This window comes from Cynocephalus volans, chromosome 12 (genome assembly GCF_027409185.1).
Source record: "Cynocephalus volans isolate mCynVol1 chromosome 12, mCynVol1.pri, whole genome shotgun sequence".
Taxonomy (NCBI): Eukaryota; Metazoa; Chordata; class Mammalia; order Dermoptera; family Cynocephalidae; genus Cynocephalus; species Cynocephalus volans.
The window spans coordinates 106,355,348-106,372,706 of record NC_084471.1 but is presented as its reverse complement, the minus strand read 5'-3'; the positions used below and the strand labels follow the sequence as shown (position 1 = coordinate 106,372,706).

The 17,359-nt window shown below is 39.7% G+C and overlaps 1 protein-coding gene and 1 long non-coding RNA gene across 6 annotated transcripts in view; one reads left to right on the top strand and one right to left on the bottom strand.

The window, feature by feature from the left end:
- The first annotated feature begins 8,779 nt into the window (after window positions 1-8,779).
- On the top strand, window positions 8,780-16,069 carry LOC134391588 (uncharacterized). Of its 5 annotated transcripts, none has more exons than XR_010025019.1 (4): window positions 8,780-9,336; window positions 10,027-10,239; window positions 12,389-12,770; window positions 14,515-16,069. It is a non-coding gene; the product is annotated as an uncharacterized LOC134391588 (long non-coding RNA). The 5 variants fall into 5 exon arrangements; XR_010025016.1 differs by having other exon boundaries at window positions 12,389-14,716; window positions 15,746-16,069; XR_010025018.1 differs by having other exon boundaries at window positions 12,389-14,716; window positions 15,722-16,069.
- Window positions 14,745-17,359, bottom strand: part of MFAP5 (microfibril associated protein 5) — a 39,200-nt gene continuing 36,585 nt past the window's right edge. The window contains 3 exon segments of the mRNA XM_063115592.1: window positions 14,745-15,744; window positions 15,747-15,827; window positions 17,127-17,200. Coding sequence (XP_062971662.1) covers window positions 15,716-15,744; window positions 15,747-15,827; window positions 17,127-17,200 — 184 coding nt within the window. The 3' untranslated portion in view covers window positions 14,745-15,715.

Sequence of the window (17,359 nt, the reverse complement as noted above, 5' to 3'; positions counted from 1 at the left end):
TTCCCCATGTGTATTCTTGGTTCCTTGTGAAAAATGAGTTGACCTTATATGCCTGGGTTTATTTTTGAGTTTTCAATTCTGTTTCATTGGCCTGTGTCTATTTTTATGCCAGTACCATACTGTTTTAATTACTATAGCTTTGTAATATAATTTGAAATTCAGAAATATGATGCCTCTAAATTTGTTCTTCTTTCTCAAGATTAATTTGTCTGTTCAGTGTCCTTTTTGGTTCCATACACATTTTAAGATTGTTTTTTGCATTTCTGTGAGAAATGGAATTTTGGTAGGGATTGTGTTGAATCTCTATGTCCCTTTGGTTAGTGTGGACATTTTAACTATATTAATTCTTCCAATCCATGAACATGGGATATCTTTTCATTTATTTGTTTCTTTTTCATTTTCTTTCATCAGTGTTTTATAAGTTTCAGTGTATAAATCTTTCATCTCCTTGGTTAAATTTATTCCTTAGTATTTTATTTGTTTTTGATGTTATCACAAATGGGATTATGTTCTTGATTTCTGTTCAGATAGGTCTTTCATTTTCTTTTCTTCTCTCTTTTTTTTTTTTTTATTCAGGAGAAAAAGGTGACCCAGAAAGATCTTTATTGGTATAAAAAAATTCAGCCGATTTTTTTTTTCTTTTTCTTTTTCTTTTTTTTTTTTGCAGCTGGCTGGTATGGGGATCTGAACCTTTAACCTTGGTATTACAATACCACACTGTAACCAGCTGAGCTAACTGGCCAGCCCTCAACTGATTTTTGTGTGTTGTTTTGTATTCTGCAACATTAGTGAATTTGTTCATTAATTCTAGAGTTCTTCTGAGAAGTCTTTAGAGTTTTCTACATGTAGGATCATGTTATCTACAAACAAGAATAATTTTACTTCTACCTTTCAAATCTGGATGGATCTTATTTATTTTTCTTGTGTGATTGTTCTTGCTAGGACTTCCTGTTATGTTCAATAGAAGTGTTGAGAGTGGGCGTCCTTGCCTTGCCCCAGATCTTAGAGGACAAACTCTCAGTTCTTTCCCACTGATTGTGATATTAACTGTGTGCTTTTCACAAATGGCCTTTATCACATTGAGGAAATTTTCTTCTATAACTATTTTGATGAGAATTTTTACCATGAATGGATGTTGAACTTTGTCAAATGCTTTTTCTGCATCTATTGACACGATCATGTGTTTTTTAAAGTGGTATACTACATTGATTGATTTGCATGTGTTAAACCAACCTTGCATCCCAGGGGTAAATCCCACTTGATCATGGCATAGAATCTTTTTGAGTTCAACAGCATATTGAGTTCAATAACACATATTCAGGGTTTTTGCATCTATTTCATGCTTTTTTTTTTTCGACCAGTAAGGGGATTGCAAGCCTCGGCACGGTGCAGTCTTGCACCACGCTCAGCCAGCGAGCGCACCGCACTGGCCATCCCTACACAGGATCTGAACCCGAGGCCTCAGCACCACCGGCACGCACTCTCCTGAGTGAGCCACACGGCCGGCCCTATTACATGCTTTAAAAAAAAAAAAAAAATCTCATGCTTTGCAGTGTCAGCTTGTTTAACCACACACACATAGAAGTCCTCATTGAAACTACGAAATGACTGTATTTTGAAAAGCTCAATGGCTTCTCAGATGAGAGCCCTCCTTTCTGCTCAGCCTCTGACTGGGAAGAGATCCCATTCCTCTATACACAAATTCATAATCTAACAAGCCCAGCCAACAGCTGGAGAGTAGAAAACCTGGGACTGGGTTTTGAACCCAAGTCACCCCTACTCCAAATCCCATGTGATACCATCATGCTGTTAAAGTCAACCCTACAGATCTTAATCAGTTGGCCACATCAATGTAGAAATCGTCATCAGAGCTACAGAGAAGGATCCCCTGCCCCGCCCCCCCAGATTATGGTAACATTTAGAATTGGGTTTTTCGGATCCCCATACTGGCCAGCTGCCAAACAAACAAGCAACATAGAACTGGGTTTGTGCCTATGTCAGGCAAACTCAATAAATGGCTTATGCAAGAAAAACTTTCTCTTCCACATAAAAAAATGTTGACAGCTCACTTAGCAAGTAATTAAGTCTACATCTAATTGAGGTCTTGCCAGTTAGCTCGGTTAGAGCGCAGTGGTACAATACTAAGGTCAAGGTTTTGGATCCTGGTACTGGCCAGCTGCCAAAGAACGGAAAAACAAAACAAACAAAAAATCTAATTGAAAGTTGGACGTGTACTCTTTTGGTGCTCCTTGTTTTGTCAAAAGAGGCTCTGTAGGTAGAATTATCTGTAGATATTTATTTCTGTTTTTCTTTTTTGTTTGTTTTTTTCCTTTTTCTGTGGAAATCTTTTTATTTATTTTATAAAGTATATTTAATATAGTGTTGGCAAAACCTAATAAACACAACACAAAATACTCAGTGTACATTCTTACATTCTTCTTCTGTTTTGAAAGTCTTACTTTTCAGTGTGTAGACTGTATATTGAAGATTCTCTCCAACATATGTAAATCAGTTTTAGATATTCTGTACTTGAAAATGAAGGCGCTGGAGAGAAAAAAGAATCTGTTTATTTTGATGTTCTACCCCTTTGGGGGCAATCCAAAAAAAGTACCTTTGAGTAATTTATGGACACCATCTTTGAAAGCTGAAATATATTAATTTGATTAATATTTATTAAAGGCTTATATGAAAAAGTATAAGGGGAACATTGAAGGGGAATAACAATGTGCATCACAGTTCTTCAAGTAGTTTATATGTTGAAAGCTTTAAAAATAGACATAATACTGGACTGGCTGGTCAGCTCACTTGGGAGAGTGTGGTGCTGGTGAAAATAGACAATACTTAAATGAAAATAAAAATTACAGAATCATGGCAAGGAAATTTAGTGTTCATCTAGCCTTACGCTTCTCGAAATGGGATCTGCGTATCTGGAGATATACCTAAGTCTCAGTGTATGGCCATACATCAGGGAGTAAATCAAAGCCACTGGTTGGACATGCCATGCTTTCCTGGAACATAAGGGTTTTCCAGAAGATTAGGGGAAAGCCTTATCTTTATTTTAAAAATAATTTAGGGTAGAATAGAATGTGCATGTTAATTTTCTTCTTCTTACGAGGTTTCCCCACTATCATCTTCTACTCTCACATGAAAAGTAAAAGACCTCAAGACATGTAGGATTTCAACAATTTTTGTTCTCCTCTGCATGCAGAGTAGGCTCACATTTGACAGGCTTGGAAGTGTGGTTGCTAATATAGCATCATGTACATTGTAAAGATAAAACAAAGTTCCAAGGAAATTTCAGCCAAACATACGTGGTTTGGGATTATACCCTCAGATGCTCAGCATTTCTTATTTTATTCTTCTTTATAGAACACTTTAATGGGGGGAAAAGCTGAGAAACAATTATTATTTAATTCTCTATAGAAAGCATGAATCTTTGTTAATTCATTCCAAACAGTGGACTCTTACCCTCTTGTACTAACCCCATATGAAGACGTGTGTCACTCACTCCGTGTCATGAGTTCAGAAGAAGAGAATCATGGTAGACTGGCATCATTATCTAAAGCTTCGTGATAGACGAGTTGTGCCTGAGTAAGATTTGGGGGTTTTTTTTGTTTTTGTTTTTTTTAAGATGACTGGTAAGGGGATCTTAACCCTAGTCTTGGTGGTGTCAGCACCACGCTCAGCCAGTGAGCGAACCGGCCATCCCTATATAGGATCCAAACCCGTGGCCTTGGAGTTATCAGCACCACACTCTCCCGAGTGAGCCACAGGCCAGCCTGAACAGATAAGATTTGAATAAAGGAAGAGGACAGGGTAGGAACATATTTGTTTTGGCAACTGGCCGATAAGGGAATCTGAACCCCTAGCTTGGTGTCAGCACCACACTCTAACCGAGTGAACTAACCAGCCAACCTATCTTTTGGAAGACGGTTTAGAGTAATGAAACCAGGGTTGTCTTTGAAGACAGAGAGACTTGGGCCCTAGATGTGGACCTTTCACTTAGGAAATGTATGACATTGGGAAGGAATTTTTAAATTTTTTTTTTCCTTTTTGGCGGAGCTAGTTCAGGAACCGAACCCTTGGTCTTGGTGTTATAACACCATGCTTTAACCAACTGAGCTAACCAGCTACTCTGGGAAAGGATTCTTTCCTCACAATGTTATTCTGATGATTTTCTTAACTATTGTGTGTGAATGTGAATGTGTGTATCAGGAATACGATCTTGTATGTGGAATATGGTTGATAAAATTTCTCATCTTCTCTGCAGGTGACAGAAACAGCATGAGCAAAAAGGCAGGACTGTGAGGACTTGCTCCCCATGTTTTAGCTGCAGCGAGGAGCTACATCTGGTTTGAGTAATGGCTCATAGCAATCAATGATGTCAGGTAAAATTGAGATGTTACTCATATTTTATATAAGCTTCTTAAGGAAAACCGTCTACCAAAATCCAGAATTACAACACAAAGAAATGATAAACGTTTGAGGTGATGGGTATGCTAATTACTATGATTTGATCATACGCATTGTGTGTATGTAGCAAAACATCACTTTGTACCCCGTAAGTATGTACAATTATTGCGTGTCAATTAAAAAAAAAGACATATAAAAAGGAAAAAAATGAGTTAAATGACTTTCATATAGCTGTAAAATTATTTCAGTTAATGAGGCATGATTTGTCCATTATAAGAAAATACTTTATTTCTTAGAAAGCTATATTCCCTGTTCACCTTTCTTCTTCTAAAGGAAGGGAAATTACATGTCCTATAATTACAGAAGCATTTTACATTCCTGGGGATTTGGAATTAGTGAGATTAAAAATAATTTCTGTGGAGTTTCATTCAGGTATTAGTTACATATTTTCCTTACTAACTACCTTTTTCCCTTACCAACTTCTATTGAAAAACCAAAGCCCAACCTGGTTAGTTTATTTTTAACAAAAATAAGATGACTTGGAAATTGTGCCACTGGGGGCTGAGTTGTTTTGGACATCTGGACTTCACCCCCTAATCTTCACGAGAAGCACAAGGTGAGGTTTCACTATGCCCAGTACTGAGGCCACGAGGGCCCCTGTAAAGTCTCCAGGGTGTACATTCCTGTGCCTGAGAACTGCATGCTCAGGCCATGACTCCCCAGGCTGCTATTTTTGGACAGCAGTTAGATTGTTCAATATGATACTTTGTTGTTTTTAAAAGAGCCCAAAAAGGGGTCTGTGTGGGTGAAAGTGTGATTTTTGGAGTACTTCAACTTCTGCATTCCCCGATTTTTGTTTTTCTCAGTTTACTGCCAGTCATATTACTGAATTTCTCTGGGGTATAAAGAAGTTGAGGCACAGGCCTTTAAACATATACATGAATTACTCACTCAGCTCCTGCTGTGCCGCTTCCCAGGATGAGACAACAGTAAACAAGTATTTATCAAAAGCCTAGGACTGGACAAAGGGCTAAAGAAGAATAATTATGTTTGATGGGAAATTGAACTTCATTGACCATGCTCGTACAAGAACTAGTGTGGAGTAGTGGGAAAAGTTAGGTTTTGTAATCAAGCACATGGAGACTTGCATTCTGTCTCCACGTTTCCTATCCAACATTCTCCTCCACTTTCCTTTCAATGTGTTACCTAATGTAATATGTCTTAGTTTCTCCATGCGTAAAATGTGAACGTATAATAATGGTGATAACAGCTAACTTTTATTGTGCACTTACTTTTTGCCAGGTTCTGTGCTAAGCACGTTGCATATATTATCTCATTTAAATCCAAGAAGTGGGAACTATTTTTATTCCAACTTTCAGGCATGAACACTGAGAGGCTCAGAGAGTGGAAACACCTATTTTTGCATGATTGCTAAAGATAATATAAACAAGTGTGTCAGCCTTTTGCCTAGTGTGTAGAAGTTACTCTGTAAAAAACTATTGTTTGGGGGATGGCCGGTTAGCTCATTTGGGTAGAACACGATGTGATAACACCAAGGTCAAGGGTTTGGATCCTCATACCAGCCAGCCGCCAAAAAAGAAACACTGTTTTTATAAGATAGTCTTAGAATAACTGATATATTTATAAGACAAGATATTTTATAAACATAAATTGTGACTATCAACAAGTTGTCTGCACCCGTGGTTCAAAGTTTTGTGATTAGTAATAAGACATGAGTGCATATATTTAAAGTTCTCACATTTCAGTGTGTGTTGGGGTATAAAATCACAGATTCCAATGTTCGATCTCTACAGACACTGATTTAGTAAGTCTGGAGTGCAGACTTACTCTGCCTTTTTGACAAACACATCAAAGCAAATGGTCAGTTTGGAACTGAACTTTGATAAATATTGGCCTAAAAGAACTTCAAAGTCTCTCCTAGCTCTAAAAGTTTATGATTATATGATTTTACATACTTTTTAAAAATTGGCATATGTGGGTGGGTGGGGGGCAGCTGCTTTTTAACAAATTGAAATACCAGGGAAAATTAGAGGTGCTCCAAATAATATGGAACTCTTCACAGGCCTTTTTTCTCTTTGTGGGTAGGTACATTCCAAAGACCAAATTCCACATTATTTGTTTGCTTGATGATGGAATATAAAGAATCTTATGATTCCAATGACTGGTAGAGATAATCTTGACAAAAATAGCTCTACAGTGGTAAGGGATGGTTCCTAAAGAAAGTGTAGCACACTAGAAACAATTTGTTATCTGTAGAATCGCCATTCACCACTCTAGGGATCTTTCTGTGTAGATAGTCCCTGACAGTCATTGCAATCAGATCACCATCTGCTATAGGAAGTTCATCCTGGCAAAGTCTTCCCCCTTGGTTCTCTTTTTTCTTAGGGTCTGTGCAGATCATTTCCTTTCTTTCACAATAATCCTTTTAGTCACTGCCATTTAAATCATAATCCCTCTTGCTCTAATTAAAATCCATATCCATGATGATAGTGGAGAAACAACTAATTGATACCAGCAGCTCATATTCATTTTTTTTCTTTTAGAACTAATTATTTATTTTAAAAAAATCTATTTATTTATTAATATTGTTATTTTTTTTTACATTCTAAGATGTTGTGGAGCAGTTGGGGGGAGGAGGAGAGGAAGTGGGAGGGAAATAGGGTGAGGGTGGGAGGAAGGAGGGGGCATGGTCGAGGCCTGTGGCACCCCCCTCAATCCGGCAGGTGGGACCTGGGGGCTTCCAGTGGAGGTTCGGTCGTTGCTGGGTTGGTTGCAGATGCTGAGGGGTGAGGCATGGCTGAGGCACTAGGCCCCCCACTGCCCTGGCTTGGGAGCCCAAGATGCTTCCTGTGGCAGCTTGGTGGTCGTCACTGGGCTGGTGGCAAATGTCAACGGGTGTGGCTGAGGCCATTGGCCCCCCATCCAAATTCTTTAGTACACACTTGAACCTGGTTTCCTCCTCCCCGTCCCACCCCCCTTCCCCTCCCCTCACCCATCCACACATGGGCTGAAAGTGTCAGCAAGGGTCTTCTCACTTTGTTACCAGAGAAGGAACAGAAGAGTCAACCACCTCTGCACAGTTAGAAAACAACACCACTAACCCACTCGGTACCCTCCAGCACTGTGGTTAATTGACTCAGCCTAGACCTGCCTCACACTCACACTGGTGTCTTTAGACCCCCATTCACAGGTTCCTTAAAGGAGGTATGGCTGCAGCATAAAAACAAGTAAAATCACAGTTCTTCCTACTGAGACAATTATCCCAGATAAGCTCTGGAATTATTTATGCCCCATACAGATAATACTAAAATCCTGATTCAGGCAGACACAAAAGGTCCCATAGTGTATAATCCCAGGTATATGAAAGTATCTCATTTATATGGAAGAACATTCAGAGTAGGTAAATCCCTAGAATCAGAAGCAGACTGGTGGTTCCCAGGGATCAGGGGAGGGAGACTAAGGAGTGGCTATTTAGTGACTGTGGGGTTTTCTTCCAAAGTGATGAAAAAGTTATGGACATAGATAGAGGTGGTCATTGTACAACAATGTACATGTACTAAATGCCACAGAATTGTACACTTTAAAGTGGTTAATTTTGTGTTATGTAAATTTTACCTCAATTAAAAAAAAAATCCTGATTAAACTCGGAGTCTTCTAGGGACCGAACAGCCAGAAAAAGGATACCAGTAATGACTGGTGTATTTTCTTTTCATATATGCCGTTAGCTGTTAGTATGTATAAGCAGAGGAGAAAATGCATAAACAAGGGCAGCAAAGGTGATAAGTGCCCTGGGAGAGTGAAGAAGAAAGAATAGAAATGTGCATGAGAGGAGAGAGCTCCCATTCAGTGGGAAGTTTACTTGGCCTAAACCTGGGGAGCAGGTGCTTATGGGGGGACTGAAGGCTATGGGCAGGTCTGTACAAAATTAAGGACCAACCAGCTAGCCAGCAAAAAAAAAAAAAAAAAAAAATCAAAGAATTAAGGCCATTCTGTCCCCAAACAGGAGGAGACATAATGAATTTGTAGCATAATTTAAAGCTTCACTTTATTTTTATCATCAGAAATGATGAAAACCTGAAAAGAAAACAAAATTGTACATCATTGTAGGTGGCAAAAGGTGTTATTTGAAGCAGAGAAAAACAAGTTGAGTAATGAAGAAGTGGCTCTACTGTCCTTGAGTGTAGAGACGATGCCTTGTTTAACTTTGTGTCCCCAGCGCTGTTGCCAGGCACATAGTATTCAAAAACCGTTTGCTGACTGAAGGATAATGACTCACGCGGTGCCTGTGTGCCAGGTACTATTCCAGCCACTTAGTTCGTTCAATTTTACAATAGCATTTACTGAGCGTTTGGTATCACTGATCTTTACACATATGAGGAAACTGGGACACAGAATGGTTCAGATCGTAATGACACAGCCAGGATTTACACCCATGCAGTCTAGCTCCAGACTGTGCTCTGAAACAAATGCTATACTTCCTGAAGGAATCAATCAAAGAAAGCATGATGAAGAAAAAGACTGGTTAGTTAAGATACTGACCCTTCACCCTTCTGGGAAGAGGAACAGTATGAACCACTTTGGCATTTCCTGTGTCCTTGCTTCTGGTCAGACTCACAGCTGACAAACACCGGCTTAGTCTCCACGCAATTCCTGGGTAGGTATGAAGCAAGAGAGACGCCTGCGCTCTGCCTCGGCTCTGAATAAGAAAACACATCGCATCCCTTAGCCGGTGGGCAAAAAAATGTTCTGCATCCAGAGAAAACAAGAAGACAGACAAGCATCACAAACAAACGCCTAGTTCTAGTCTCCAAAATAAGTAAAACCTTCAGTGTTTTCTCCAAGTTACTCTCTGTATAACGAAAGCAACCGTATCCCTGACTCTGGCAATGGTGATGTCTGAAGGTAGGAAACAATATTTGAGGATATGAGAATCGTGTAAAAAAACTTGCTGTTTTCCCACCATGAACAGACTAACAGTAAATTTGGTAATCTTGGAAATCTAATTTTTTTTCCTTTAAGTACATTGTATTTTTTATTCCTGTTTTTCTAAGGTCTAGACTCTCTTATAAAACTTCTATGGCAAGCAAGCAAACCACAACTTTGTTTTGGAGTCTTCCTTTGGCAGTTGAATGAATATTAAGCTGAGATTTAGAACTTTGAGAAATTTTAAGTTTTAGAGTTCAGAGGCATGGTTCTGGTGCACCAATCTTTTTTTTTTTTCTTTTTTAAAATCATTATCATGATAACAGAAAGGGTGCACCAAACTTTGTAAAGCTGGCCATGTCTCTTCATCTCTAAACCTTGTTGTCTGTCTGAAAAAATATGAATAATAGTACTTCTGCTTCCCACCCCACAGGGGCTTGCTCAGAATGAAATATGATGTTTGTAAGAAACCCACCTTATAAAAATATATGTTTTTTTAAAAAAAAGATGACCAGTAAAGGGATCTGAACCCTTGACTTGGTGTTATCAGCACCACGCTCTCCCAAGTGAGCCACGGACCGGCCCTAAAATATTTTAAAAATTAAATTTAAATTAAAAATCTTAAACTGTTGACAAACTCATATTGGTGGTATTGTACACCTTTTGCAGGTTTCCGTACCTCCCTGCTCTCCTGCTAACCAGCGAGGGTCATCTGGTCATCTCATTGTGTTACAAGGAAAGAATAGAAGAGTCAGCCTACTCAAGAACAGTTTGTCAAGGGTTCGGATCTCTATACTGGCCAGCGCCAAAACAAACAAACAAAAGAACAAACAAACAAACAAACAAACAAACAAAAGAACAGTTTGAAAGTAACCAATCAGCGTAAGTAGAAAAAAAACCCAACAACTCTGTAGTCTTATTATACTCTTAATAGTCTTGCCAGGGCCAGCCCGTGGCTCACTTGGGAGAGCGTGGTGCTGACAACACCAAGTCAAGGGTTCAGATCCCCTTACCGGTCATCTTTAAAAAGAAAAAAAAAGTATTACAGGTGCTAAGCCTCTAAGCGTTTTGAATACATGATCATGTTAATCCTCAAACCACCCTTAGGACAAGTTTATTGCCACCAGTTTAGAGTTGAGAAGCTGTTTGCTTAGGATCACACAACCGGTGAGTGCCATCTGGACTGGCACTGAAACAAATACCCATTCTTTTATATTAAAATGCACAGGATGATATAAATGTAGGTCTTATTATACCTAGAGCCATGTTGATTTGGGGTCTAGATGTCCCAGTAATGCATTTTTAGTTTCCGCATGGCAAGAGAGAAATTATTCCTGCCCTATTTCACTAGAATATGTTGCTATTCTTATGAGTACCTGTACTTTAATTAAGAATGATTACATCATGTCAGACTTTCTGTCTCAGTTTCTGTCAAAGTGGCAACACGAACGAGCCCAGTTGTTTATCAAGTTACAGATTAACTTACAGAAAACTAGTTTCTCTTAACCAATTAAGAAGCTGTCATTCATGATTTTATGTGAACATTTTTGAAGTAATTTTTGTTTTCAATACCTATTAATTTTGATGTTAATGTTACACATTTTTATAAGTGTTTTTTTTTTTTTTTTTTTGGCAGCTGGCCAGTATGAGGATCTGAACCCATGAACCTGGTGTTATTAGACTGCACTCTAATTCATAAGCTTTTTTTTTTTTTTTTTTGTCTTTTTGTGACCGGTAAGGGGATCGCAACCCTTGGCGTGGTGTCACCCACACCACGCTCAGCCAGTGAGCATACCGGCCATCCCTATATAGGATCTGAACCCACGGCGGGAGTGCCGCTGTGCTCCCAAGCGCTGCACTCTCCCTAGTGCGCCACGGGGCCGGCCCTTAATTCATAAGCTTTTCTGATTAATACTTTTTTTCCTTTCCCTCTATAATCTCATCTGTTTTCAAGAATAGATGGATGTATGGATTTATGCAAATGGAGGAATTTTTTTGTGTGCAATTTTTATTACCCTTCATTGTAATTCCTTGTGTTTGACCATTTGGGACAGAACAATATATTAGGAAATAATGACGCAGTTGATACCTCAACATGCAGCAATTTCTGAAGTATAATTCAGGTTATTTTCCATTAAAAGAATTTTCTTATACTTGCCCAGAGCTAATCTATTCCTTTTTTTGTGTGGGGGTGGGTGGAGAGAAGAGGTGAATCTCACCCAAATTTATGAGATCATCTTGAATTCTATCCCTATAGATTGTTACATAAATTTAACAATGTATTCCATAAAGTTATACAGCACAGCTGTAAGGCCGGGTAAACATACAGAAAGTAAAAGGGACAAGAAAGAGAAAAGTAGCAGAGACAGGAAAGAACCACAAGACCCAGGGGTAGGAGAAAACTAGAACCTTACTCGAAGTGATTGGACAAATTGAAAAAAAACACAAAACCATTATCAGCTATTAAAAAAAAAGTGAGGGTTTGTGGTAAAGAAAGGCCTGATATGTCAACAGGAAGCATGGGCTTTGCACCTCTATTTATGTAAACGTTTGCTTTTTCCATCTTGAGTTCTGCCCAGAAGTTGTCGTCTGACTGCTGCTTCTGGCCGAGCTTGACTGGCTTTTAGAAAGAAAAAAAAAAAAGAAAAAAAACAACAACCTGTGGCCACCTGTTTCTCTCTCCATCACAGACAAAGTCAGCAAGTCACTTTCCCTGATGTCTGGTTGGTAAAAATGCTCAAGGATACCAGGACTTTAACTTTTATCAGTGTTACATTTTTGACCAAGGCCTCCTGAGGCTGACAAAACTGCAGGGATAGTTCCTGTCTCTCCTCCACTGTGCTCCTGATGCCCTTCCATGCTACCCGAAGTTTCCAGGTCTCTCAGGACGCCTTCACCACATTCCTTTTGAATTTGGAGTTCGAGAATTCCCATCTTCTAGCCTCCTGGTTCCCCTGCCCTGGTGTGAACCTGTCGCCACCCTCTCGTTGCATTATCCCCCATCTCTTCCATCTTCTCTGTTTCTTCTGAGGTCTCTTTCTTCCCTCACTGTGTGACAGCTGCTTCGGTACAAAGGAAGGTGAACCTTAGAGGTGCAAGTTCCTCCTGCGTTCTGACCACGTGTGAAGTATTTGGTTCAACATTCAACCTTTGCCGCAAACACCCTGAAGCAAAGTTGGGAGGAGCTTGTGGCTGGCAACATATATCATTTGATGTCATCAAAAGTAAAACCCAGAAGAGGGGAGACCAGCTGGAGTTGGCACCATCTGCCTGTGAGTCAAAAGAGCACTAAGAGAAAGGGTGCATGGAGCTCTCCTTAGTATGAGTATGGTAAACACTCGAATTTCCAGAATTCGTTCATTCAAGGAGAAAGGAGAATTTTCTTGAATCACAAGCATGGAACATGAAAACAGGTAGGCACAGAGGAGGATCAACCCAATTTAAAAAGAAAAAGTAAGGCTAAACCTTATGAGTAGCCAGAGGAGGCTGCTATCTATTCAGAATACCAGGAAGGCATTCAATCTACAATGATATCTCTACCACACCCTTTAATTCCAACATTATTTTGGTTTAGATAATTGCTTTTCATTAAAATATAAACTTGCTTAACACCAAATTCTTTCATGGGGAGGAACAGGAAAGAAAACTCAAACATCAGAGACCTGCGATGGGGCAAGGATACAGACGCAGCAATGACAAATGGAGGTGGATGGAATTTTGCCAGTGGGGAAAAGAGCACAGAGTAAAATAACCAGGACCGGAAATAACTGACTGGGACCTTTCTTAGTGGAAATTGACAGGGGGAAAAGAAGACTTATAAGGCTCAGGAAAGAAAGGATGGAGAGCAAGTTAGAAATGTTGGTTCACATATCAGGAATTGTTAAAAAGTGCAGAGAAGGTTGGCCTGTTATCTCAGTTGGTTACAGCACAGTGTTGTAACACCAAGGTCAAGGTTTCAGATCCCCTTCCTGGCCAGCCACCCAAAAAAAAAAAAAGTGTAGAGAACATAAGAGCAATGAGAAATGGCAAACAAAGGAATTTAATCACGCAAAAGAGAAGCAAGTAAAGCATGAAACTACACCTAGCGTGATCGTTGGACCTGAAGGGGGCAGAAAAGAGAAGGGGTCCACATCTGGAATGTTGGAGAACCAGCGGTAAAGTTATGGAGTGCAGGATAGAATATAGAATAGTAGCATAGACAAATTGGAGCAATACTGGTACTTGGTTTTCAAAGAGCATAAATTCAGGTCTTTTTTTGTAAACATAAAAGAGAAAAGAAAAAGATATAACCAGACCAAAGGCCACTTTACTCTGAGAAAGAAGCTGGAAAAATTACATTAAAATGTTTACTTTGCAATATACACAATACTGAGCTTGAGGTGCTGCCTGGTGGGAATGTCACAATATGTAGTAGGAGGGTCAAGTTCATAAAGAGATTCTTAAAATGATTCTCAGAACTTCTGTGCATATGAGCTCTCTATAGTGGCTACAATATGCATTTAATATGTCTGTCTATATAGGAGTATATTTGATTCTAGAGACTGTATGGAGGAGAGATTACATGCTTTGGGGCATTTTGTAGCATTTCTGTTTAATCGGTTGTACAAATCCCATTAAACTAAATTGTTTCCTAACAGCAAGAATCCAATCTTCATTTAGCTATTTTCTCAGCAATGTGAAAGGAATACAACCCCTACTGTCATTGTAACTGGTTGTCCCCTAGTTCCTATTTGAATTTCATTGGTTTTTATAGAAAGTTATTGAGTTGTTTAGAGAGAAGGGTCTATAATATATGATTTTTCACTTATTATACTGGGGTTTTGTTCTATTACATTGTGGACTGCTGCTCTCATTGAGGATAAAGTAGACATGGCTGTTGTGAATCAGACTGCATCCAGGCTTCAGGAAATATGAATAATGCATTTAAATTTAGAGAATCATTAAATTAAAAGGAGCCTTAGGACTAAGATAAATTTAACCTTCTCATTTTAAAGACAAGGAAATTAAACCGGGACTTAATGAAGGGAAATGACTTGTCTGAGGCTACATGTTTACTGCTAGAGCCAAGATAAGAATGTGGTTGTCTGAAAAATGTGTTTCTTTCAATGTTTCATGTTAACCATGAGGTAAACTTTCTACTTGCCTATTAAAATTCAGGTCTGAATGTACTTCTTAGGCACCAAATCAGGGTATATTCCAGAAGCCATTCACACAGTAATCTCCACTGGTGCACTTGGTGACTGGTGAGGATGAAAGGCGTAGCAACAACACGAGGAAACTCCAGCCAGTGGTTCGGTTTCACGTTCAGTTGTCTAATTTGCTTCGTGGGGTGGACTACCCCCAGGACTACCACAAATTAGTAAGTAAAAGAGACTTACTTTCCAGCTCTACTTCCTGCCTGGATGGCTGCATGAAAAACTGGACAGGGAGTTATGAGTCCAGCTTCTCAACCTGGCATAATCAGTCCCCTCTCTTTAGCCCCAGCCTCTGAGTTTAGCAGAAGACAACATTTTGAATCTTTTTTTTTTTTTTATTGCTAGTAGGATTGTATAATTCTTCACTCTGTTGGAGAATCTTCTAGGACTACAAAAATTACCATAACCCTTCTCATAAAGAAGACCTGCCAGGAAAATTTTTAGGACAATCCAGCAAAATAGTGAAAATGAGAGTAAAGCAGAGCAAGGGCCGGCCCGTGGCTCACTTGAGGGAATGTGGTACTGATAACACCAAGGCCGCAGGTTCGGATCCCTATATAGGGATGGCCGGTTAGCTCACTTGGGAGAGCGTGGTGCTGACATCACCAAGTCAAGGGTTAAGATCCCCTTACCTGTCATCTTTTAAAAAAAAAAAGTAAAGCAGAACATTTAAATGATGCGCAGTTAATATCGGAAACTCTTGAAAGGAAAATAAATGGACTTCTACGGCTAGCCAAAATGGACAGTTTAGCTTTTTTCACCCTAAGCTCTACATCAGACAGATTCAACAGTAAAGATTATTAACTGAAAGTTTATTTTCCCCTGAAATCGTGTGTAGAAATGTTTGCATATAAGCCATATGGTCATTGCTTCTCAGCTTTTGGCTAAGATCAAGTGTGAAGCCACATGGTCATCATTTATCCACTATGTCTATGATATTGGGAAGCCTCAAAACCATGCAATAGTATAGACTTTGTATTTTAAGTAGCATTGAAAAATGAGATAAATGTTATCAGCCTGGGTGAAGGGGCGAAAGCAGGACAATGCAAAGGGATTGGTTTCAGAAATACTAATGTCTCTGGGGTCGCTGACACTAGCTGGACAAGAATTGCTCCTCTTTCCTTTCACCGCCCACACTTTCTTTCGTCTTTCCTCTTCTTTGATCACAGACCATTGGGTCTCTGCAAATTCAGTTTTCACAGGGAGGAAGTCTGAAGTAGTTGGAACGACGGAGTCGCCTTGGAGGCAGACCGGCCATCTGACGGCAGAGTTCATCTAGAAGAGAAGCAGAGCATGACTGCAGGAGAATGCAGGAAGACAGCAAGGGCTCTTGTTTTTAAGGGAAGGAGAAGACTTCGCAGTGTGGTGTAGTAGAAAATGTTGCAAAGATATGGGCTAACCCCCCAGCTCTGCCAACTTACGAGTTGTTTACCACTTACTAGAAAGTTTCTTAACTTTTATGAACCTCACTATCTCTTTTGGTAAAATAAGCATTAAAATAACCTGCCTCAACAGTGTATTTGTGAGTATTGAAATGAAATAATGCATGCAAAGCACCCAGCCCAGGTGGCCAGTGAATGTTCATTTCCTCTACATACCTAGCTCCCGATTCTGCTAATCATGGATCTATGAAATACAAAGATGAGGTCCAGTCGTTCGGTACACACTTAGGTGTTTACTATGTGCCAATAGCTAATTTTAGTAAATCCCTTGAGGTACTTGAAAGTGCCTAGAGTCCCAGATACTCATCCTCAATCTCAAGGTGCTTCCCGCACAGGTGGCTTGCACAGAGCCAATGGGGGCGGGTAGCAAGTTTCCTTCTGCGAAGTTAACTACTGCTCTGACTCAGGAACTCGGTGCAAAGCAGGCTGCTGAGTCAGAAGCGGCTGTGTCGGTGGTGTCTTCACTAACCACAGCCATCGTTTGGGGCTAGCCATGGGGAAAGTGAGAAGTACCTTTTTTTCTACTATGCAAGGTCTATAATCACACTGGGCTTTTGTAATTGTTCTTTTAACAGCTTTCTACCTTCATCTACCTCTGAAATTTCACAATAAGCAATGCCAGTTGTTCTTAGAATTGGTGAACTGGTTATAAAGTAGCCAATTGCTAAATGTCTCATCTGTTTTTCACGTATCAGCCTATCTAAACCTTACTGTCTCCAAATTAGTGTGTGTGGATGTGTGTGTGTGTTTTCTTTTTAGAGTTATGAGCGTAGCTGCTGACTAGTAGAGTCTGTTGTCTATAATGGCTGACTTGGTCTTTACCCTAGAACCCCAGTGAATGATCTTTAAAACAGCCAGCGCTTCAAAAATCTATCTCTATAGGAGAGGTTGGGAGGTTAATATCTAGTTGGAAAGGGATTCAGGAGAACTTTTCTTAAGATTGTGTTTGTGCATTAAGAATTCTGCTTTACTTAGATTGTTTATTTGGGGTATGTTCCAGCTGGGGCTGGTGGAAGTTAAGGGGGCAGCCTGAACTCGTTCTCCAAAACTGGACTTGGGTTCATGAGCTTTTTGTCCCTATTTACTGCTCTCATAATTGTCCCTCTCCACTAAACCCCAGACATCATCTTACCTTTCATAACTTCATGCTCCTTACAGACAAGACGGGAGCAGATCTCATTGTTGATAATGTACATACGTCGTAAACTGCCATAGCCCCAATGTCATGGTCAAGGAAAGAGATTAAAAAAAAAAAAAACAAGCCTTGAGAAAGAGAACTAGCCTGTATCTCCCCCATCTGGATTTCTTTAAGCATTTCAAACTTCTTCCCTCCCCCAGTGGAAGGGAGGGGATGGAATGGTATTA